We start from the raw sequence: 23,995 nt of genomic DNA on the forward strand, positions 1-23,995 counted from the left end.
TCGCGGTTCCGCTACCACGGTCGGGTGGATCCTCTCGGGCGCTGGGCACTGCGCATGCGCGTAAGACCGGTTGTGTGGAATTGGCGGCAAAACGAGGATGCAGCACAGGAACCGCGCGAGAATATGCAATGCCGAAAAGGTGCAACTTATGTTTCCTCACCGGTAGCGGACTCGGTCGATCGTAGTAAGCGCTGTTGGGAGCGGCTGTAGCAAAGGGAGCTGTCTGTTTATGTTCGAGACTGGAAAGTGTTTACAAAACTGGTAGCTGCGGGACGCACCCAAAACCGTCGTTAAGATAAAAGTGGTGCCTAAACAGAAAGAGAGAATGTGTATGTGTGTGTGTGTGGGAAAAAGTATCACAGTTGTAAGGGGAACCCATTCAATCTGAACAGTCCAATGGCGCTACGGTGCATGTTTTTCGCGAAACGATCTGACCACATTGTTCCCCCGTTTGCCGGTATGGAAGCACTCGGCTTCGCACGCGTTTGAAAATCCCCAAACGTCTTACGCGCTGAGCGCTCGGTGGTGTCGATTCGAGCCAAGCGGTGGTGGGGCGTTGATGATCTAGCAAGGTATTTTGCGTTTCTTTCGGCTCGGATTGCACCACCGACACAAAAGGAAAAGACGCACACGTCATGCCAGCCAAGTCTTTCTCGGGGAGGGTATGTAAGATAAACCGCGCCAATCCAGCGCCAAATTCCAACGGATTGATTGATACTTCCTTTCACCTTGTCGGCGGAGAAAAAAGGAGTGTCGTAGCTTTTTTATTTTGTTTTTTTTTTTTTGCTTGCTTGCGACATTCAAGAAGCCACGCTTTCTTCTTATACCGTGAAAAGCGAGACGGTGAAAGAGTTGACACAGCGAACGAATGGCGCTGATCGTTACGCTTTTGCCGTCGATATATCCGTGTGATTTATGCGAGAATTAAAAAAAAAACCGATAGCTGAAAGACATTTGCAATCAAAGCGGATCTTTGAGAAGAATCTTTGCCAGCGCTGAGCACATTTTCTTCGCTTTGCATTATTTCAGCATACTTATGGTGTTATGCCCTTTTTTTTAACAACCTGTGGCATGAACCGTATGCTTTTGCTATGCAGCTAGTTATGCGTGTAAAATTTGCGATTGAAGAAAATGTGTTCGTTCCTTTCGTGCTTTCTTTCAAGACAATTAAAACAAACAATTTTTCGAAGCAAGATAGCACGATCCTTCCCTTTGATATATGCCGGAGTTTTCGTGGGCGGTGAAACATTCAAAGGTTTAGCCAGCCACGAAAAGCCGAACAACTTTCCACCAGGCATCAAAGCATTACTGTGTGAGCCTTTACCGGTCTCGGTGGAATCAAGCGCAGACCACACCGACACTCGACATGAACTTAAACGTCCTTAGGGTGGACGAGGAGCGCCAAAGAAAAAACAACGCCCCGGCCTTGCTAGGGTGAAACATTGCCCCCCACAGCCAGAACCATTTTTACCCGGCCCGGCGGTGGAGTTCTGCATAATTGTTCAAATATTTTCACGAAGCTCAAATTTGATTGAACCTGGCAACATAAATAAAAATAAACGCCCTCGCGTCTGGAGGTTGGGTAAACTTGATAGCTACTCCCTGGCCCAGAGCGGGCCAGAAGCGGCACAGGATCAGATGAAGCTACACGATAAGAGAAAATAGGCAGAAGGAATTAATTCCGCTTTTCATTATCAGCACATTCTGACCGCGCGCCATGATACACTTTTCCCACCGTCTCTGTCGCTCTCTCTCTCTCTCTCTCTCTCTCTATCTCTATTCTTCCACCTCTGCAAAACAGGAGAGTGAAGCGTATGGAGTTGAACCGAAAATAAATCACTCGTATCCGTTGAGCAGGCGAGCGGCTTCAGCAAATGCGATCCTGTTCCACGACACGATAGCGTTTTCTTTCACCGCCCAACAGCAACATCGCAAGTGGGAGTTTGGACTCGCGGACACCGACACCGCGTAAACACTCACTATTATTATAAAAACAATAAACGCTACGCAGGTCGACCACTCGCAGGACGGTATCCGCTGGCTGGGACTGACAGGACGGACTGCCGTGCTGATCGTGGCACGTTGATCCAGGATGTCGGTGGGGCAATCGGACAAGTAACTAAAAATAGTTGCACGTGGATGGCGGTAGCAAAACGCCGAGCGGACGCCCTTGCCATAGTTTGGCTGTGACTAAGAAAGGCTGCTGGCGTTTTTCGGGCGAATACAATGTAGTGAAGCAATTTGCACAAATTCCTCCGGTCGGTGTAGCTGGGCGGTGATGTGATAATTATTAATGATGACGGTTATTAGTGGAGGTGGATTTTTGGGGGTTTACTTATGATTATTTCGTTGCACGTGGGTATTGAGCGTTGGGGAGGAATTAGTACAGCAATTTATTTGAATCTCACGCCAAAGCTTTTCGTGTGTGCTTTAAGACGAACGAATGCTGATGTTGATGTAGAATTGATAGAAGGAAGAATAATGAAATAATAAATGAATCTTTGTATTGTGTACACAAATTCTAATTTCAGAAACGTATAATATTTAATAAACAAGTGATAGAACAAATTAATATGTGTATGTCATCAATCTTTCATTGTGTCCTTATTTTTATTTATATTTTAGATTAAACGACCTATATTTTCTCTGATTTTTTTTCAGTCGTACATATAAAATGATTCAGCAGAACTTATTAAATAGTTACGTTCAGACACGGCACATCTTTCTTCGCGAATCTTTCCCCTTCCACCAGAAACAAGATTCGCCAATATTTTTGCGTTCACACACCACGAATCGTAGCAAAATACAACTATCGTATTTTAACAAAATAATTCGTAAAACACGGGTTCTCGTTGTAAGAGATGCGCAATATACAACCGATAGAACTTTTATGATTTGGAAGCAATCGAAAATTAATGTTTAAACACGAAAAAACACGATATTTCTCTCGGCCTGTCAAAAGATTGCAAGCAAATCCATTTTTGTTATCCATCCAGCGATGGATAGTTTGGATTGCTCGAAAAAGATTCGCCACAGGCTGGTAGACTTTTCCTTACTTACTTACTTATCCGACGCTACAACCGCTTTGCGGTCTTGGCCTGCCTCAGGAGTGTCCGAAACCGCTCACGGTCTCGCGCCTTCGTCCGCCAGTCCGTTATCCCGGCCTTAATAACGGACGCCTCCACGCCATCTTGCCACCTCAATTTGGGCCTACCACGCCTCCTCTGTCCTTGTGGACGGCCTAAAAAGACTTTTCCTACCTCAGTGAAAAAGTATGTTTGACAAATATTTTCTAGCAGAATATGCCGTGTCTGCACGCGGCTAATGGGAAAGGAAGCTTTAATTCAGCGCTGTATAAGGGCTGGTAAAAACACTAAACAGATAGTGGGAGTAGCCTAGCAAGTAATTAATTGTTAAAAAGTGTAATTTAGGGAAAGCATAAAGAGTAATGGGTTCAAACCTCAAATGGACCGTGCCGCTATATGTATTACTGACTATCCTGCTATGGGGGGTAATCCATAAGTCACTGAAAGCCAACTCCACAAGTGGTACAGGCAGGCCTTGACCGACAACGGTTGTTGAGCAAAATAAGAAGTAGATAAAGAGTAAATATGCTCGTAATCGGTACTTTTGGAAGGACTTGGACTTTGGAAGGGAGACTGTGAGGCACTATTAATCCAAAAGAGTAGCAGCTGGATGCATTTGTTCGAAGTGAATGAAACGTACGACAATTCTGATTTGTTAAAGGCAATGTTTTTTTTTGTGTGTAAGCAACGTTTGTACAATACCTTCCCAATACGGTCATCTTAACATCCCGGTTGAACTGGGAACTGGGCGATGATCAAACGTGTTGAATGAGTGGCCAGATAAATGTTCTGTCATTATCTTTTCGAGTGCCTATAGTCCTTTCGTTGCCTTTACCCTTCCTTAATTCAATTATTTATTAGGTTCCTTCTTGACCTCGCCATCCTATCTAAGCTATTCTCAGACATCGTCACTTGTTTGCCTTAACAATCAGTTAAGGCTCTATCTCATGCTTTATCTGTCTCTTGTTGGACTGCTCACACCATGGAGCACGATGTAGCACGTCGTTGTGACATGGCTCGGTCAACAAGAATTCTCCAGGATGCTCGGTCCTTGGCTGCAACTTCCCATTCGAATGTATTCATCTAAACACCAGATCTCCGACAGGTCTTGCTTCATCTGATCCAACTATCGTGGTTGATGTGCTCTCCTGCCTTTAGTACCAAACTGGGGGTCGCTGTCAAACACCTTCTTGGTGGGGCATAAGTCCAGCATCCTCGTAACATGCCCCAGTATCTTTGTCAACATTCCTCACCATCAAAATGCTCGGTTCAACGAATTACCTATCTCAGAAAACTACTTATCTGATTATTTTTGTTTTTTCTGTTCTCTCCACTGATGCCGCTTTTTCGTGGCTGTTTTGCGCCTAATGCTAATAAAGTTCGGTAGGCCATTTAGCATTAACACATCTAGTTACAACTTCCGAGCAATAAAGGCGTATGTGGTTTAAAACACATAGTTCACGACTCATTATTATATGTTACTTCATTGGTACGTTAATCCGTATAACTAATGCTTGTAGTCTATTAATATGTAATTAAAACAATGATATTCCTTTCTTTCACGTGTCCTTTAAGTTATATTACTAGTTCATTTATTAAGTCTAAAGATTCGCCTCACCTTTACCACCTATTTCGATTGTTCATTTCTCCAGAATTCCATCATTTTGAGTTGGAACCACTGATGAACATCACATACTGTAGTAGTATTTAAATTCCTTTGAAATCAAGCCTTAATCTTTACTCGAACAGGTTGGTGTATGCCTGATAAATGCATTAAATTATATAATAATTATTTTTTAATTAGCTATTTTTACAAACGAAACAATTAGCTTCTTAAAACGTAAATTATTAATAATTTCGCTACGACAACAGTTTCCGCTTAACACAGAGATAGAGAGTGTTGATTATTATTACTTCAACCGTAGCCTACAAGAATCAATGAGTAATAAAGCCAATCGACTAAATATAACCGTTGCTGTACAACACAGAAAAAAAAAACAACACCAACAATGAAACCCGACACAAAAGCAATCGAAATCATCAATAGCAAACCTTTTCTAGCGGAAAATAGCCTTTTCTCATGGTCATTAGCTATCGGATCCGCTAAATTGTTATTGTTTATCAATTCCACGACAGCGAACAACGAAAATAAAGCAGGAGAAACAACAAACCGGAAGTTATGCTGTACCGTACCAACTTGCTGTGAAAGATTTGTGAATAAACAACGACAACTGGTTTCTAAAAATATGCTCAACACACTTTGTCATCTACAAGTAAAATTTGATACAGATTAGCAATCGGCAAAAAGGGCATTAAATAAACCAAGAATATTTACAAAAACCGTTGGATTATATATTAGCTCTAGCCGGATGTGCCGCGACGCTGGCTGTTTTTCGATTCTTGCAATAACACTGCCCATACTGTGCTCAATTCTCAATCCCGGGCCGTCGGGAAAGTCAGAAACTCGCGCAGTGAACGCAACGACAAGCAAGTACACTTTTCATGAATCTCATTTGCATACTCAATGTATTACTCGGGCAGACGCGAGTCCACGGACATGGACGAACAAGTGTGCTGTGCACAAAACGCCACGTGTTGCGTTTACCAACTGCTGACAACATTTGAAAGATCACCCGCTTCACTCGCGCATAAATCATAAATAGAGTACGGCAAGGGCACGGTTTCCACCAGCTTGGCTTCCGGGGAAACTTTGGAGCCTTTTCTCGCTCGATTGCTTTCAGCTTCAGTAACCTCCAGGTCCTCTAGCACGGCGACCACTGCCGATCACAAACTCTGCGTCTTTGCTGCGTACCGGTAAGAATCGTGTTTGACTGATTTTACTCAACCTCACCTGTGGATCGTTACAAAAAGAGTAAAAACAACAAAACGAAGCCAATGCTCACACACCAATACAGGTGAAAGGGTAAACTTTAGACCTTTGCTGAACGCTTTACCCATTCTTGTCAAATCGATGGCAATAATGGTGAGTTGTGGAATGGTTTGTTTTGTTTTCCGATACCAAGCCCCAGCTCACCGTGTGCAGGAGCGCTGGTGTTATCTTAGCAGCGGTATACCGGAATATCATCAGGTGTCCCGAAGGGTAGCTCCGTTCGTGCTGCCGTTATTGCACACGCACAGAACGAAATAAACATCGTAAATCTTGCCTTGCTTACCCTGATGCTGCTTTCCCCGGTTCGAAGTTCGATGTTGTGTATGGGCAGCATTGGAAATTGGAACACAGCGCTCCCGCACACGCATCTCTCTTTCATCGTCCCGCGCTCCTTTGGTTAGTCAGATCAGCGATTTACATGTTTAAGCGAACCCTACCATTGCCACAGCGGAGGCTCTGGAGCTGCGGGTGGAACTCTACACTCAAAACTACTGCACCCTCGACTGCGAACGCATCAGCGCTGATGGTGTTGAAAGTTGGTGAAAGTGAGACGGTAGCAGTCGCGGGCATAAATTAGATAATTTATCGTTCTACGAACCATGTGCTGCGGGGTACCGATCGGTCCCGCTTGCTGGGGGTAATTTGAGAATGCTAAGCTTAAATTAATTACCACGCACGTAGATTATGCTAAACAGGATTTTGATGTTCGGGTTTGAAATCGTCCCCGCTTACAACGCAAATTAGAGCTGAGAAGCTCGATTGCAACAACACCTGGCAAGCTGGCAGCCAGGCTGGCTGGCAGGAAGGATATAGGTTGGGTAGTAATGCTAGCGATGTCTTCATCATCTGCAATATTAACTGTCATGGAGCATTATGGGGGGTTTTCGGGCGATGCTTTGGCAAATGGTGCGGCTGAAGCTGTGATTTATTCAGAACATTGTAATGGAAGAGATTTGCATTGTTTTCGGCGTGTTAGCACGAAACCGTGTTCGCAGACTGCATCAAATGATTAATTATCAGTGCGCGTCGGGAGATTTCCTTATTTTGATGTTTAATTGGTGGTCCCGTGGTACTATCGTCAACTCACACGATTTAACAACATGCCCGTCTCGGGTTCAAATCTAGAATGGACCGTCTCACCGTAGCAAGGACAGACTGGAATTAGTGCGCGGAATTAATGTCGCTATCCCGTATATGCAGGCATGTACAGGTAGGACGTTATGCCAAGTAAAATAATAAGATGTTGGGTAGATCTGATTCAAATTTATGAAACTGATTATATCTTTGAAACGAATCAATAAATCTCAATGAGTCTCTGTTGGAAAAAATAATGAATCTCGAAAGAATCATGCATGTCATAAGATTTATATATCCCGAAAGATGTACAAATCGGTAGGGATTCATAAATCTCAATAAATTCATTGGGCTTGAGCTTCTTATAATTCTACTTCTTGGCGTAACAACCTACGTGGCCACGACAGCCTACAGAGGCCTTCGAGACTTCTTGGCATGTACAATACAGCCGGATAGTTTGTTTTGCTACGGGAAGACGGTCCATGTGAGGCTTGAACGGGTGTGTTGTTAAGTCGTGCGACTTACCTGTATCAAACTGTTTGGGATCGAGCAAATTCAATATTTTTAAAATTATAAATCTCTAAAGATTCATGGATCTTTCAAGATTCATGTATATTACAAGATTCCTGAATCCTTGGTGATTCAAAAATCTTCAGAGATTCGTGAATCTTTAGAGAATAATGAATATTTAGAAATTCATGAATCTTTGGAAATTCGTTTTGAGATTTGAATCACTCATTCCTGAAGATTGATATGAATGGAAACCCAACACTAAAGATGATGTGTCTACTATAAGATGAAGAATCTGTGTCAATATCCTAATTAAGTAGTTTTTTTTAATGGTGAGTGGTGCAAATATGTTTGATATATGCAGTTAAATAATATCTTACTATTTAGAAACTATTACAGTCATTGATTAATACATTATACTTATTGATTAAGGTAAGTATTCTTTTATTATAAAAGAAAAGTAGGTATTTCCTTTCGACAAGGTAGGCCATCCGCAGTTTTTGTACATGAGTCGTGGCGGTGCGCATCCATCTCAGGTGAAGTACCCTTGTCCAATTCACTGTGAGTGTTCCAAGTAAAGCGTATTAAGCATTAACGTCTTTTAGGGTTATTATTAGGGTTAAAAGGCAAACAGGTTGAGAATCAAATACCATTCAAGAGAAACTCACATTGTTTCTTAGTATTTCGTTCACCAAAAACCTTTCTGTTAGTTATCTTCAAAGATGTGCTGATGACACTATGCCATAAATAGCGGTAATATATTGCTATGAAATATTTGGCCTGAACTGAATATCCGATATACGCACAGTGGTTTGATGTATCTTGTACGCTGGGATTTTCCGAACTGATTAATTCATGAATATTCTATTGTCCCAAAAAGATCTTCAGAGATGTAGTAATGTTATAAGTACCCTTTCTCAAATAAACGAAGTATATAAATGTTACACTATTCACATACATATAAGCTGATTGTTTCACCTCGTAGTATCGTGCTTCAAGTTCGTATCGTGTATCGCGCGTTTGATTTAAAACATGGATTTTTCTTTGATGATTATAGAAACAAATAAAAATAATACAGATATTTGCATTTCATACCAAATACCAGCCAATTTCATACCAGCCAAATTAGTAATTATTTGAAGTAACTTGCAAAAATCAGTTATCCGGAATTTTCACTGTATCGAACGAAGACGTGCGTGTAGGCATGTTTTTAAGTTATACCTTCGATTTTTTATTAATTATTCTTCCGTTTTCGCAAAAAAAATTGTTGCAGTAGATTTTTTTCATCATGTTGTTTCAGAAATTCGCAAAATGCTACAAAATATTTACCAATAAATATATTTTTACTGTTTTGCAATCATATAAACTCAAAACATCAACAAACATCCGCTTTTTCTTTAAGCCTAAATAATAAATAAAAAGGTAAATAAAAACTATAACGCTTGATATAATCATGGGACATGTTAAGCGGATGTTGAACCTTTTCCCTGCCTTAAAATTGTTTGATAGCAATCTGCAGCTCTGGAAGAAAAGCGCAAAGCTTTTGGGAGATGGAGTAACCCGTCGGAGATCAGAAAAGCTTTAGTCATGGACCAAATATCTTGGAGAACGGTTGACAATCCGGCTTTACCAAAATCTTCCACAGCTAACAGGCGGAACAAAGAAGAAAGCAAATTTCTATACACAATGCAGCAGGAAATTATTTTTCACTTCATTGCATCAGTTCAAACATTTTCAACTGAGCATATAATGAACAAAAAATATTCGCGAGAGAAGAATGTAAATATTTGACTGTAAACGGACGCATAGCTATTTCAAATCTATTGGCAGATCTATTAAACCGATCTTCCCTTTTTCATAGCATCTTCTTATACTTTAAACGTTGTCATTCGTTTTACATTTTCTTTGCTTACATTTATGGAAATAACGTACACAAAATCGTTCTAAGATTATTCTCTATATCATATGTTGTACACAAGGTTTTTTTTGCAGTCATGGCCTAGTCCTTTATCACTCTTATCTTCTAGTTTTATTTTTAGATTACCAATAAAAAGCATGACTGACCTTGACATTTGCTGCGTGTACGGTATTGTAAGATTTATTGCTACAGCGTGAACCATACAATATGTTTTACTTTAGTACAACAGGAACTACACAATACATATAATTAATGTGAAAGCGTTGCCGGTCTGCTTTGCCACCATTGCTTGTATGCGAAACTATGTACGAAAAATTGAGGTCTAAATGTATACTAACTATCTTTGCATTGTGTTTTATTTATGCAAAGAATATTGTAATTTTATTATCGGATTGAGATGTAATCTTCGCTAACAATGTAACAATTATAAATCGGTTTGGAACAAACATGTGTTAACAGAAAGTACCGATCAAACTTACACATAAATGCAATGTAAAACTATGATTTTATTAAAACATATTGAACAGAATGGAACCAGAGTAAAAAAGTATAATTAAATCTAAAAATAGAAGAAAAACACTGAATGAACCCAATCGTTTATTGAGTGTGAGTGTTTTTTTGCTTCTTTATTTATTTATAAGTTTTTATTTAAGGTCTAGTATTATTGTACAGAATATAGACAATAATTTAAAACACTGCTCATACCTGCATTGAGTACTACTTCAAACATCGATTAATGGTTCACATGCAAAAAAAAAAAACACAAACCCACACGCACATAGCCTAACGATTTCGTCAAACAGCACCTACGTTACGTTATCGAGGGAATTCCATAAGGAAGAAACAAAGTAAAGTGTAGCGATAAAATCCAATGATTAGAAACTTCCATCAAACCAACTACACGGATCATCGACTTCGAGAATTAGTGTATTAAATCGATTTTTGCTGTTTTTCCTTACATTTGTATAAAGGAAGACGAAATGGCACAAGTCACCATCACTCCCCCCCCCCGCCCCATACAAACAAACACACACACACACGCACACACTCTGGGGTGGCAGACACCGTTAATCTTCGTACTTCCCACGTGCAGCTTCCGGCTTAAATCATTGAGACTCTAGTGAAGTCTAAGCGGAACCCAACGTCTGCGCCTGGGTGAAATTGGAGGTGACAACGGTACGAAATTAGGAAATCAATACCCGCGACTTTCAGCCCCATAGCTACAGGGGTAAATAGCTTTTCTGTGCGTGATACTGGTTTGTGTTTTTTCTTCCATCCCATCTTCCACCGCAACTATCGCGGGACATGAAATTGAACTTTACCATTCGGCGGGAGGTTTTCAAATACTGAACCACCAGATACTGCTCGCCCGACGGTGGTCATTCTCATCGACGGAGACTAAATTAGGAAACATAATGCTAATCAAAGTCATCCATTTGAGCGAATCGCGCTCGAGTGGTTCCTTTGCTGCGAAAACAATACTGCTATACTACTCAATCGCGCCGGTACTACGTGTTGGCGGGCCGGGTAATTAATCATTGTCATAAAAGCACACCCTGCCACCCCGCTGCTGGCGGTGTGGTGTGAAAGTGGTTTTACGGTTTGAATGCAGCCTGGGCGAACTAATTATTTACCGCTCAACGATGTTGTGAAAGATGGTTCGTAAAGTCATGATGCTTGATTACCGTTGAATGCTTTTGAATGGTAAGTGGTGAGCGTCTAGGATGGGCTGTTGAGCGGGCGGCAAGGAAGGAAGATTCGTGGATCGATCTTTCACTATTCATTTGGTTAATCGCAAGGAAGGTTTGTACGTTTCTTAAAGAGAAAAATTATTATTTGATTGAGTTAATACGCTTCCCTCATTTGCTGAATAACATCCGCCTTCATTCGGACCAGTTTAGTAACCATCTGTGGCGGATACAACTTTTGTAAAATCAATCAATTATTTTTTTGTTAATTTAAGAGAAACGTGTAGCTAAAAAAGCATGTTTTGATCACTTTAAAACAATTACTTTCCAACAGGTCATTTTTTCTAATATCCTTAACCAGGCCGCTTTATCTCTACGATGAACCCTTCCATTTATCTTTTATGAACTCATCCTGCAGGATGTCTTCCTCCTCCCATCCGCACATCCAAAACCCTTCCCTCAAAAATACGGGTTATAACCTCTTGATTAATGATCAGCTTATTCGTCCCATAGACGCTGCATCATCAATTTCAGGTTTAACGAGAAATGAAGAGAAAAAAAGGATAGGAAATGCTTGGCATGGTATTTGCATTTTTTTTTCTTTGCGAAAATGAATCGACAAGACTATAATGACAAAAAGTTGATCAATGACAGTCCTCACCAATGACAAATTTTGTACCATATTGTTTGCCGTGTTGTGTTCGCCTTTTTTATGTACGAAATGTATGGAAAAGTGATTCTTTCTCACGCCTTCAGCTTAAAGTCCAGTTTATGGTAAAACAAAAGGACACAATCATTTATTATGGTCAATCGATTATGGGATAAAAAGTGGAGTGTAATTAATATTTAATTTCAAAATGATGAGTTTATCGTGCAGCATGTAAAACAATGACATTAAAGTACGGGAATAAGGGGCAGTTACGATGCATAAGCTGAACTTTAAAGTGACAACAAGTGCAAACATATGTACTTTACGCTAATCCTTGAAATATAAAAAGTACAAAAACTTACCCAAAGTACGTGAGAAGAAAAGAGTGAATGTTGCAACTGCAAAATCACAAAGTAAGCTAAAATTTTTAAAATTATCATATAAAAAATATTTGAAAAGTGCAAGCGAATCAAACGATTGAAAACATTTAACACTTTAATATGTTTAATATGTTTAATATATTCATAACGCAATGAAACAAAAGAGTGATAACAATCGCACGAGAAACTGTCGCTCTCATCGCTCTCTTGCTATGCGCTACGTGCTCACTCAAAAACTGTGACGTCAGGCTGGCGGTCAAAGTGTTAAAGAAGAAAGAATAGAGGACAGAGCATATGATTTTAAGGAAGAGTTGAAGTCAAAGAGATTGTTACGTTTTCAACACAATGTTTGGCATGTGTTTGAGAAAAATGCGTGTATTTGTATTAAATTATCCTTCTTCTTCTTCTTCTTTTTGGCTCAACAACCGTTATCGGCCAAGGTCTGCCTGTACCAGTACTTGTGGGCTTGGCTTTCAGTGACTTATTGATCTCCCCATAGCAGGAGAGTCAAGTCCTACGTATGGCGGCACGGTCCATTTGGGGCTTGAACCCATGACGGGTATTTTGTTAAGTCGTAAGAGTTAACAACTGTTAAATTATTATTAAGCTGTTAATTAATTATTAAATTATTACATCATTTTATTTATGTAATTAAAGTGTTAAAGTAGCCTTAAACAAGCTTAAAATGGGTTATTCCCCTGATCCGGATAGAAATCCTTCGTTGTTGTTAAAAAAAATGCTGTGATATACTAGGTCCTCTCTTAGCGCGTTTACTTCGGTAGTCACTGAATTAATGTAAAGTGCCTGAAATATGGGGAACGTCTTGGATGACTCCATTATTTACAAAAAGGCGACAGAAATAAGGCAACAAGCTATCGGGGGAACCACCTCCTTATCATTGCCACCTTGCCACCTTGAAATCATTAGAACTTTCGATTATACATCAAATGCTACTAAATGCATGTATGCGATACATCGATAGTGATTAACACGGGTTCGTGCCTAAGCGTTCCACATCAACAAATTTGGTGCGATTTGTTTCAGATTGTGTGAATAGCATGGACGAAGGATATAACAGGTAACCTTCATTTACACCGATTTCAAGGCAGCCTTCTACAATATATCTCATAACATACTCAGCCACTTTTCCAAACTCGACCGAAGAGGAACGATAGTTGCAGTTGCCTAGATACAACGATTGCTTTAATTTATTTCATTAGTATGCTGCTCAGTTATACGTACAATATGGCAAAATTTTCAAAAAACATCAAAGAAAACCACCATTTTATGTCATTTTGACAATCGCTACGATCGTTCCCAAATTCGATCGAGTTTGCGAAAGTCTGCAAAAAGAAAAACTGCAACGGCTTGCACTTCCTGATGTGATGCTGCAATGGCTTCGATATCTGACGGGTAGAAAGTATAAGGTGAAGCAAGGAAACTGCGTCTCCAAATCATAGACCTTCCATAGAAACAAGTGATGCATAGAAACATGTTTTGTATTGGCATTCTCACGTTTAGCTAAACCGTTACTATTCGACTACAGCATTTTTGGAGCCAAATGTAATAAAACAAACAGCATGCGCGATCTTGGTGTTGTATTAGACTCTATGTTTGATTTAGATTACATATGGACGACATTATAGGGCGAGCAAATAGAACATTGGGACTATTATTCAAAATGACTAGAGACTTTGACGATCCACTGTGTTTGAAAACGTTGTTTTGCATCCTAGTCAGACCCACATTAGAGTACTGCTCTGTACTGTGGTGTTCTTACACCGATACCGCGATAAAACGTATCGAGACTGTAAAAAACCCCCGATATGCTATTCGTCGTCTCAATTGGAACGATAGGTCCAACTTATCGCCCTTCTCAGCGCGGTGTGCACTGCTAAGTCTAGAGTCGCTTGAAGTTAGACGTAGAAACACCCGGTAAACCTTATATTGTATGAAGCTCACTATACGGTACAAACACCCCTCTCCCAGCTATGATCAGATGGTTTAATAAGTTGTCGCAGTTTTTTTTTTATAATATACGCATACATACTTTTAAGCACGGCTTTTTAGGGTGTAAATATGCACGTTCTGTAATATAACGACGTCAACTGACCGATCTTCTTCTTCTTCTTTGGCTCAACAACCGTTGTCGGTCAAGGCCTGCCTGTACCACTTGTGGGCTTGGCTTTCAGTGACTAATTAATTTCCCCCCATAGTAGGATAGTCGGTCCTACTTATGGCGGCACTTTCCATTTGGGGATTGAACCCATGACGGGCATGTTGTTAAGTCATACGAGTTGACGACTGTACTACGAGACCGGCTTACCTATATTAAAATGACCGATACCTATATTAGAATGTAACTAGTTTATAAGTTTCCTCTATTTAAGCCTTTTCGGCGGACGAGTTATTAAATACATGAACAAATAAAAGAATCTGTTAAATTTAGTAGAAAATATTACCATTGTGATTGTTTAATGTGAGGGATTCATAGTTGCACTAAGAAAACTGTTTCCATCGGTCAAACAGACCACATAATGATTAATAAAAAAAAATTAACAGACTCAACATTGCTTGAAAGAATCGTCAATATTGAAAATTTACTAGTTAAAGTTCGTTTTTCAAACGTTAGTAAAATAAATCTTCAATTTATGATATTAGTTTATGAAACTAAATGTGTGGACATGTTTGTGGATGTTGTACAACATACATTCAATGAATTCAGGAATATTTTAAACAAACAATTTAAAAATATGTTACATGCGGTTTTTTTTAAATGTATATTGACGGTTAATATTGTGAACTTATGAAAGAGATTTTTGAATCCTCGTGCTAAGCACAAACAATTATTTATCAGAGCAGTATATTTTGACATGACCACATTGCACCATACTACCTTTTTATTCATCAACCTCCGCCCCTTCCCCCCATCACCTCTCTCATTTCACCCACTCACTCCAAGGAATAACGAGAGAAAAATATTACAAAAGCAAAACGAATTTGCTTTTTGAACCGTAATTGAGTCGTCATTCCCCCGAAGCACCAACGACGTACGGTAATGCAGCATATTTAAATTGATTTACTTAATCGTTGCCCGTGTTTGGATCGTTTCATCTGTTCTCGTTTTACTCCCGCAATGGCTCCGCTTTAACAACGTGTAACGCCAGAAGCCGCACACTCGAAAATGGATACATGAATTCAAAGCATAATGGGGTTTTCATTTGCAACCCTACTACGCACACACACACGGCTTCGCAGTGGCAAGGGGCGACATTGGTGTACCTTAAGCGCCGGAGCCCGCCGGTACTCGACAAGGGACGGCGGTTCGGTCGGTCGGACGGACGGTCTCTGATTAGTGGAGCTTGCTCGGTTGGCACGTTAACCTGTTAAGCCACCCGTGTGATAAGCCGTACGTACACACGCGTGGGACAGGGGATACTGGGTCCTTCTCGAAACGGTCGCCCACACTGGATTCATCCATCGTACAGCATCCGTCACTGGTAATGTCGTATGCCAGAAACACGACCCCAATTCAGGGATGGGCTGAGAGCGCGCACCCAAGCACAGGCCTCTCTTCTGTCTCTGTTTTCAAGTACCGTTAATGTAATGTACTCCCGTGCGTTGAATGTCTTCTCGAACGTTAAAAAGCCATCCTTTGGGGGGTCGGAGCTGGCTGGTGTGAGTTTCCATCCTAAAGGGTGTTCGTGTATCCGGTGTATCCCGCGTCTCACTTGAACACTGGTCGATGCTGGGTCCGGAAGGTCCTCTTAAAGCTCAAGGACGATTATTAGACGACTGGCCCGTGGGGTGGTGGATTTTTCAGCGAGGATACCATTTCATTTCTCTCTATCATCGGTCACACCAGATCGCTCTTTTTTTTTTTGTTCTCCGTTGAACTCCCGCCCCCTTATTTTCTCAGTTATTGAACTCATCAATCAAGCGAGCAGAAGACAATTGATTAGCTTCCAAATCCAATACGACCCATCGGCCTGCAACACACGGCAGCACACGTTAGGTTGTAAATTGACCCAGTTTTATTGAGTGTTTCCGGTTCGGGTTTGGTTGCTGGCGGCCGAATCAAGTGTCACAATTACACTGCGTTCGGGTGTGTACTGTTCCTGTGTTTTCTAGTTGCTCTTGCTCCTGCTGTGGTATTTCGTTGGGTATGAGAAAGTCGGCGATTGGCGAACGACCAACGGAAATTCGATGGAAACTCTCAAATCTGGAAACGAAATATGATCAACATGGTGTTGAAAAAAAAGGGTTTATAATTTCACAGATGTTTCAGACTTTCCGATAGCAGCGTCGATTTGGTGGGAAGTCTATTTCTTGCTTTTTATTTAGATTTTTTTTTCACTTTGTTTCGAATTGATTTTAGAACTATTTCCAATTGTTTTTATCGTTTACTTTACTCGCTCAAGGCATATGTACTTTTTAAAAATATGTTCATCATAAGTTTCTTCAGATATAAGATGCCAGAGGAGAGAAAAGCACATTATTTTAACATAATTTAAAGCTATTTAATGTAAACATTTAAAACAATTATTCACAACACAACACAACAGTTATATGCAATTAAGTTCAAGCATATCAGCGTAGTTTTAATTGCCTTTTAAAAATTAGCTAGAAACTTTATTGTATAATCATTTAAACAATCTGGTGCAACACTTTCAAAAACACCCTTAGGCCGGGTGCACCTCTTGAAATTCAGTGACTACGGAACAGTCTTGCGTAATTGCAATAATGTATCAACCAACATTCACTGGCGAACTATCGAACAAGATCCCCTTCCCGGAATCAGCCCGTATCGAAATAGAAACTCAATAAATTATTATAAATTATGTCTGGCAATTGACGTATGTGGTTTAATTTTTCCCTAGCTTGTAATTTAACTTATTTAGAGGTAAATGTTTTTCTTTATATAATTTCTATTATGGTTTTAAGTAATAGTGAATTATTTGAGCTATCTAAAATGTATTTATATGTATATTAAGTTTAACTAAAACGCACAAAGGTACAAATAAACAATTGATGCAAAAACAAAAGTATTATTTTTTTTTAATTTTTTCTAGCATCTATTAATTAAATTGTATAAAAAAGTTGTTGCTTTAACCACAGTATTGTTCAGAGAGTTGTAGAATTTTCGAGGTTTTCGATCACACGAATAAATATACAAATAAAATTTATATGTTTCTTAATCTTTTTAACAAGGACGGTATTAAGGGAACCAAACGTGAGCCATGACAAAGTTGCACACGATACTGCCGCTTGGGTATGCTACAAGTTGCATACAATTATTCCCGCCCTTTGCAAGACAGGAGTGTCAAACTCATTTTTCAACGAGTCAATCGCATCAAATTAGAAGCAGTTATTTACAGAAACGAAAAAGTACAGAATTTTTAATTTTTTTACAACACATTACTGATATGCATACACCAGTGAATAACAAAAAAACTTAAACATGTCAAGAAATACATCGATCGAAACGTATAAAAATTGTCATCACAAACGAAGCGTAGAATAATTAGAAACAAATACACCACACAGATTGATTGATTAGTTTGAAAAAGTTTTAATATTACTATTTTGAATCGTTTTCACAAACTCTACTCTGTCTTCGGTCGGCGAAGGCCATTCTATGTGTCCACAGTGTATCTGTGGCAGACACGCTCACGTTCTACAAATGTCTGCACGTTCTACCAACGTACCCGGACATGTTATATTCCACACCCTACTCGTAGTGCGGTGTATTATGAAGTTCGATATAAATAGTAAAAGTCCCTCTAGCAGATACTTATATGTGTATATATATATGAACCTATTACAAAAGTAAATAGTGTATAATGCATTGCGTCGTCTCAGTACGGTTTTCAACGTTTAGTATGTATACAAGGAGAAATTATAGTACATGTACAACCCGCTGACAAGAAGAAGAAAATAACGCTACTCTCCACCTCCGTTATGATGTGTGCATGAGTGATTGATGATATTTCGAACACTTTACCACGGTCACAAAACAAACAGTAATGCTACTAGCTGTGTGTGTGTGTATAATGCTGGGTCCGCCTAGCGAATCATCGCGAGTACCTTACGTGTAATCTACCCCCCCGTCACTCTATCTAGGATGTCCACGTACCAAACTTGTTTTTATTCTGAACGACACTCTTCTACACAACGACACATGCAATGTTATTGGTTATGCCCTAGGTAACACAGTAAAATATTTAGACCCACAGGCAGGGACCACAGTACGGAGTGAATACGAATTAGATAGTGACTACTGAGAACAAGTGTAAGGACGATACGCTCTGTTAACAGAAATGCAGTTTGTAGAGTAAATGGTAAAGAGAATTGTTTGATTTTGGTTGATTTCTAATCTGCTTTAACATGGCTACACTCTTCCGTAACGGACCCAATACCTCTCTATCATATCTGCTAGTTACGTTGTTGTCTATAGTAATTGCAACACCCAACACACATACCAGAGCTCATTCCATTTTGTACCTTTCGTGTTGTTTTCATCTGTGTTCATCCTACTTTCCATCCCGTTGCGTTTCGTGTGGCAATCCGTTCCCTGCACTCACCTTCTATTACTGTTTTCCTACGCTGTTTTGCGGCTAAGCAAATTCGTGCAATAAAACTCATCGCAACTATTATGTATAGACAACGGTAAGATATGAAGCGAGAAGACGGTAGAAATGCTACAGACATGCGAAGTTGGCTGATATTACATACGGTTCACGTAAAACACTCACAAGTAACACTATACGAAGCAATCCTGTTGTCTTTCAACAACAATCGATAATGTTTTTCAGCAACTCCAAAACAGGAGTATTAGTGAGGGTTGTGATTTGCAAAAAAAGATGTACGTTTAAATTCTTATCATTCTGCAAAAAAAGAAGAAAACAAAACAACAGTAAGCAACATGCGTGAGCAAAGGAAACGCATCGTTTAGTCGATCACATTGATCAGCATTAAAAATATTCAACAACATGAACTGATATGCTCATCAAAGCAAGTAGCGGGTAAAGCATCTTTTTAGCCATCTATTAAATAAGCTCATCGAATAAGATATTTAATTTAGAAAGCGGTAATAAGTTGTGTAAATCATTGTGAAAGAACTGTTGAAGTCGCAAACGTTGCCTTTTAGTTATCTGTAAAATATTACCAATTCAACTCAGACCAGTAATGCCTACAAAAAAGGGTAGCTAGCATTCGTTTAGCGTGCTCTTTGCTATTATTATCCTCTCCAGACCGAAGGATTGCATTCTTCTGCATCGCTTTTGCAACATGTAGTATACCAATCACCGATCGATGGACTACGATTATCGCTTATAAGAAATAGTTCTGAGTTCTGATCATCCGCACGCATTCGAACAACAAAGTAAAAATGTATAGATTCCGTACTCTTTTGTGGCATTCCTTCCATTCGCTCACAACCTCTTTTTAGTTGATTTCGGTTCCGCTGGGGGATAGTATTTACTGAGTGTGTCGCCATCCTCACGCCAAACCCTCATGCCGCGAGAGAAATGCTGCAAAAATTTTTATTGTCCAACAGTTTCAAACCCACCCAAGCGCTACCCTGCTCCACCTATTATCAATATAGAGAATATAGTTCACTGCACACGCCGGCTTCTGTGTGGATGAGGTTTAGACGACCTTGTCTGGTGGCAGTTTATGTATGAGGCGTATCAGTGAGTGTGTCTTTGCCGTCATTTATCAGTACGATTTTGGCGCAGCGCTTGCATCGCGAAGGTTGCGCGCCACATTTGCATCTTCTCTTTGTTTTGAGTTGTTGTATGTTTTTAAACGTATTATCACAAATGTTGTTATCTTACAATCTAGAGTTCTTTTTTTTCGTTCCTCTGCTTTCTTCTACTTGCTTCAACGACGTTTTTTGTTTGTGAGGGATCATTTAACGTAGCCCTTAACGCGACTGCTACGTTAAGCGGTTAGTATGCCCTGTTAGTGTTTGCTTCTGCCTTCACTCTAACTATAAAGGTGTTACATGGTTTTCGTGTATAACTGTATAATTTTTAGTAAGTATTTGTGAGGATGTGTGCTTGCTTAATGTCCTGTCTAACTCCACATAGTTTCGAGACGTAACACTATTGCTTGCAATGTCTGGCGAAAACGAAACCCAACCAGTACTACTACCATGGTGTATATTAGTGTGCACAACGCTGTGTTGTAAAACGCTTGCTTTTCATAACCTGATTAATTCGACATTATTTATAAGTCTTGGGCATGTTTGGGACTTGTGAGCACCAGTTGTACGGTTAGACCCCAGCTGTTCCTACACCCGCTGCTAGGTAAATGAGCGAAACACCGTTGTTAATGGCTGCGATGAACATTCGGCTAGCTGGCGAACGTTCGGCGGATCGGAACCGGCGGAGGCGATTTTAACCGATCCTTCGCTCCGATCGGGACGGGGATGTGCGTTTCCTGCAAAAGACAAAAAACAGGATGGCAAACATTCAGCGCAATGCGCAAACACAACTCATCCGGTGTGTAAGTTCCGGGCGCTACTTACGTGGACACCGTTGCCACGCTGAACCCGCCTCCATCCAGTGCTTCTTCGCCACGTAGCCGATGCGGGCGATTGGGACCGAGCAGCTGCCGTGCTGTCCTGTTTCGTGGCCGCCTTTCCGTTTAGCTGATTGTGGCACGTGATCAGTACATCCTGCAGCAGGTCGGCCGTGTTGAGCGAGAGCGGCGGGTTGATTGCTACAGCATCGGCCTGCTGCTTGCCCATGTAGCGGCGATTCGGCGATTCAGGCAACGATTGGGCACCCTTCTTCGGCGCCGGTTTGCTCCGCAACACTACTTCCTCCTCCTCGTCGATGGTGGTGCTTGCACTGCACGACATGGAGGACGCCGATGCGGGCAGCTGCAGCTTCTCCGTTAGTGCATCGCTCGATTCGCTGGACGAGCAGCTGAGTACCTGCGCCCGGCCACCTTCGCTCGGCGTTGGACTTTGGGATCGGCTGCCGTTGGCATCATCCTCGTCGCTGCTGTCGCACGGCGCCCCTCCTTTGGCTGTTCGGCGAGCCCCGCGCGTTGCGGTGTTGCTGCCGCTCTTGCTGCCTGCTTCCTTCAGCTCGCTCCCGCTCAGATCTCCGCTCTCGCCGACCGTGCCGCCAGCGGCCATCGGTGAATGCAAGCTGCGCGTACTGCCGGACGTGAAGCTGACTAGTCGGTAAAAGTCACGCGTGAAGTTCGTACACGTTACCTCCTCATCTTCCGAGTATACAATCTGCAAGTATAGAAACGGGAATGAGTGATGGCTATTGTTGGAGGAGAACGTAACGGGTTACCGTCCGTAACAACCGCCGTTCGCGTACCTGGTCGTGCAGCAGGGCAGTTATTTCTTCAGTCTGTGTTTCTGCCGACGTCAGAAAGTTGGAGTTCCAGATCCACTCGTGGTTTTCCTCGTCCAGCGCTGTCACCAGCTCCTCCTGCGACATGCTCCAGTCCTCCATGTCCGCGGTGCACGGTTCCGCCGACATTAGCCACTGTTCCGGCTCCTCCGGCAGCTCCTCCAGGTGGCCCTCCGCCGGCGGCTGGGGCTGGCCCGAGCTCATCGTGCAGTAGCCCTCGTCGCGACTCTTGGCCGGGCTGGCGTGCGTGGTGACGAGGGCCGCATTTTGTGCCTCCAGATCCCGCACCCGGCCCTTCAGTATTGCCACCTCGTCCCGCAGGCTGTCCTCGGCCACCAGCGCATCCACCACCTTGCGCATGATGTCGTCCAGGCATGTTTCGTACTGCCGTACTCTTTGGTGTAGCGATTTGTTCTCGTTCTGCAGCGCCATCAGGCTGTTTTCCTGCTTCTGAAAGCGTACCTGCGGATCGATGCAAGAGTGAACCGATTTATTACTTCCTGTCTAGTACCGCCACTCTCGCTGCACCGTCACTTACGTACCTGCAGTGTTTTGTGCTCCCGGCACACTTGCATCGATTTTCGATCCTTTGTCCTCATTGCTTTGCTCATACTGGAAATCGAAAATGGGCAACGGAAGCATTAGTTTAACAACATCAATATAACTTCTTAGGGTGTGTGTGTGTGAGTGTATGCTCTTGGATCATATCGCAGGGTAAGAAAACCCTCCTTCTCCAACCTATCAACCCGAGCCGTTAAGAGTTTGGGCGGTTCGGGATTAGCGCGTACTACGGTAAATCCTTAAAAAGGGTCGGTTACTGTGGATACCCGAACTACACCGCCGCAAACACCACCAACGAACGAATTTAAACTTCCGAGCGGAGAGCGTGCGTTTATGGAGCGATGCTTATACTGCCTATCCACGCGATAGCAGGGAGGAAGCAGCTCGCCCCTAACCCTCTGCTTGATGAGGAATTAAGAGTATCTGTTCGGCTAAAATGTAACATTTAAACAAACCCTAATTTCCTCCGGGGATGTAAAAACAAACACGGATTCAACTAATTCCTTCCACGGGCAGGGAAAGTTTCCGGCCAACAGTGCGCCAGAGGCAACGAACGGGGGAACTTTTAAATCGATAAAAAATTCATGCTCCTTCACCAAAAACTGGATTATAGACACGTGGGTGTGAGGCATCGAATTTAAGGAACGACCGGGACGTGGGTAGACATCCACAGAATGAAATCTCTGCCGTAGCAACCTTCAACTGGCAACGGTGCGTGCGTGCATCTTGATCGGTTCTCGGCTCAGGTGGTTCTGCTCGAGAAGCGAGATTGGCATATATTTGTCGAAAAGATTGCTACTGCACACTGCCACTCTGCCAGGCGGAAACCGGAAGCGCAAGACCGTGCCCGTGCCCGTCGTTCGGTCGGCAAACAAAGAGCAGAAGCGCAAAAAGGGTTGTACCGCGTACGACGGCGAAGGCTGCACGATGCCGCTATGGTGATGACGATGATGGTAGGCATTTCCCGTCCCGTCCCCTCCATCATCATGTCTACCTAGAATCCTTTTTCTAATCGTTACACTACGGCCCAAACCATCATAAATGGGTCTTCAGGAAATGCGTCTTCCCTGGTAAAAAGTTTCCCCAAAAAGACGGAAATTTTCCTTTCCTTCACTGTGAGAACATAAATCTCAAACCACCTCCACTCCGCTCGCTTCACGATCCCCACACTGCTTCTTGCAGCATCCTCGCCGTCCCCCCCCTATTGGCGTTCAAATCCCTCTATTAAAATCCTAGGTTAAACGGGAAAACCCACAACCCCCCAGAAACTCGACCCCCAACATCTTCCCATTTCCAACGAAGCTTCCCTAGGCGACAGGTAGAGGTTTCCCTTTCCGTCGTTGACTTTTGACGACGAAAACCAGCTTTTCCAAACAAGGAAAATTCATTCATTTCCTCGGGGGCCATCTCGAACGCCCCTTCGGGTACCTGTCGGTGTCTGATGCTTCGGTGTGTGAATCGGTTGACAAAATAAAGCCGCGCTGCTTCGCCGTTGGATCAAGGAAATACACCCAGACACACACAGAGCAAAACAAGCAGCAACGCTTTCGCTATCGTTTTGTGTGCGCGTTTGTCTTGTGGGTGCGGTGGGGGGGGGGAGGGGTGTCGCTTTTCTTGTGGCAAACCCACACAGCCACTGCTTCTTTTCCTTTTTCCCCCGCAGCTCACCTTCGACAGCTACGCAGCTGGGATTTTCATATTTAGACAACTTATTATCGCAACGCAACGCAAGAACAAAGAAAAAAGGGAAAAGTAAATATTTGCACGTTTTTTCGGCTTGTTGCTGTCCGCTCGGCTGGGGGGGGCGGGGAGGGGTGAGTAAAACCCGGGTGAAACACGCGTAATACTGCCCCCCAGTG

The 23,995-nt window shown here is 42.0% G+C and overlaps 1 protein-coding gene across 3 annotated transcripts in view; it reads right to left on the bottom strand.

Moving 5' to 3' along the window:
* Positions 1 to 17,743: 17,743 nt before the first annotated feature.
* The window catches only part of LOC120948931 (uncharacterized), a 54,145-nt gene continuing 47,893 nt past the window's right edge, over positions 17,744 to 23,995 (bottom strand). For all 3 annotated transcript variants that reach the window (XM_040365803.2, XM_040365805.2, XM_040365804.2), the window contains 4 exons: positions 22,118 to 22,187; positions 21,540 to 22,037; positions 20,729 to 21,451; positions 17,744 to 20,640 (listed from right to left, as the gene is read on the bottom strand). In XM_040365803.2, the coding sequence (XP_040221737.2) occupies positions 20,554 to 20,640; positions 20,729 to 21,451; positions 21,540 to 22,037; positions 22,118 to 22,187 (1,378 nt within the window). In that variant the 3' untranslated portion in view covers positions 17,744 to 20,553. The remainder of the gene's footprint in view (positions 20,641 to 20,728; positions 21,452 to 21,539; positions 22,038 to 22,117; positions 22,188 to 23,995) is intronic.

The sequence above is a fragment of the Anopheles coluzzii genome, chromosome 2 (assembly GCF_943734685.1).
Source record: "Anopheles coluzzii chromosome 2, AcolN3, whole genome shotgun sequence".
NCBI lineage: Eukaryota > Metazoa > Arthropoda > Insecta > Diptera > Culicidae > Anopheles > Anopheles coluzzii.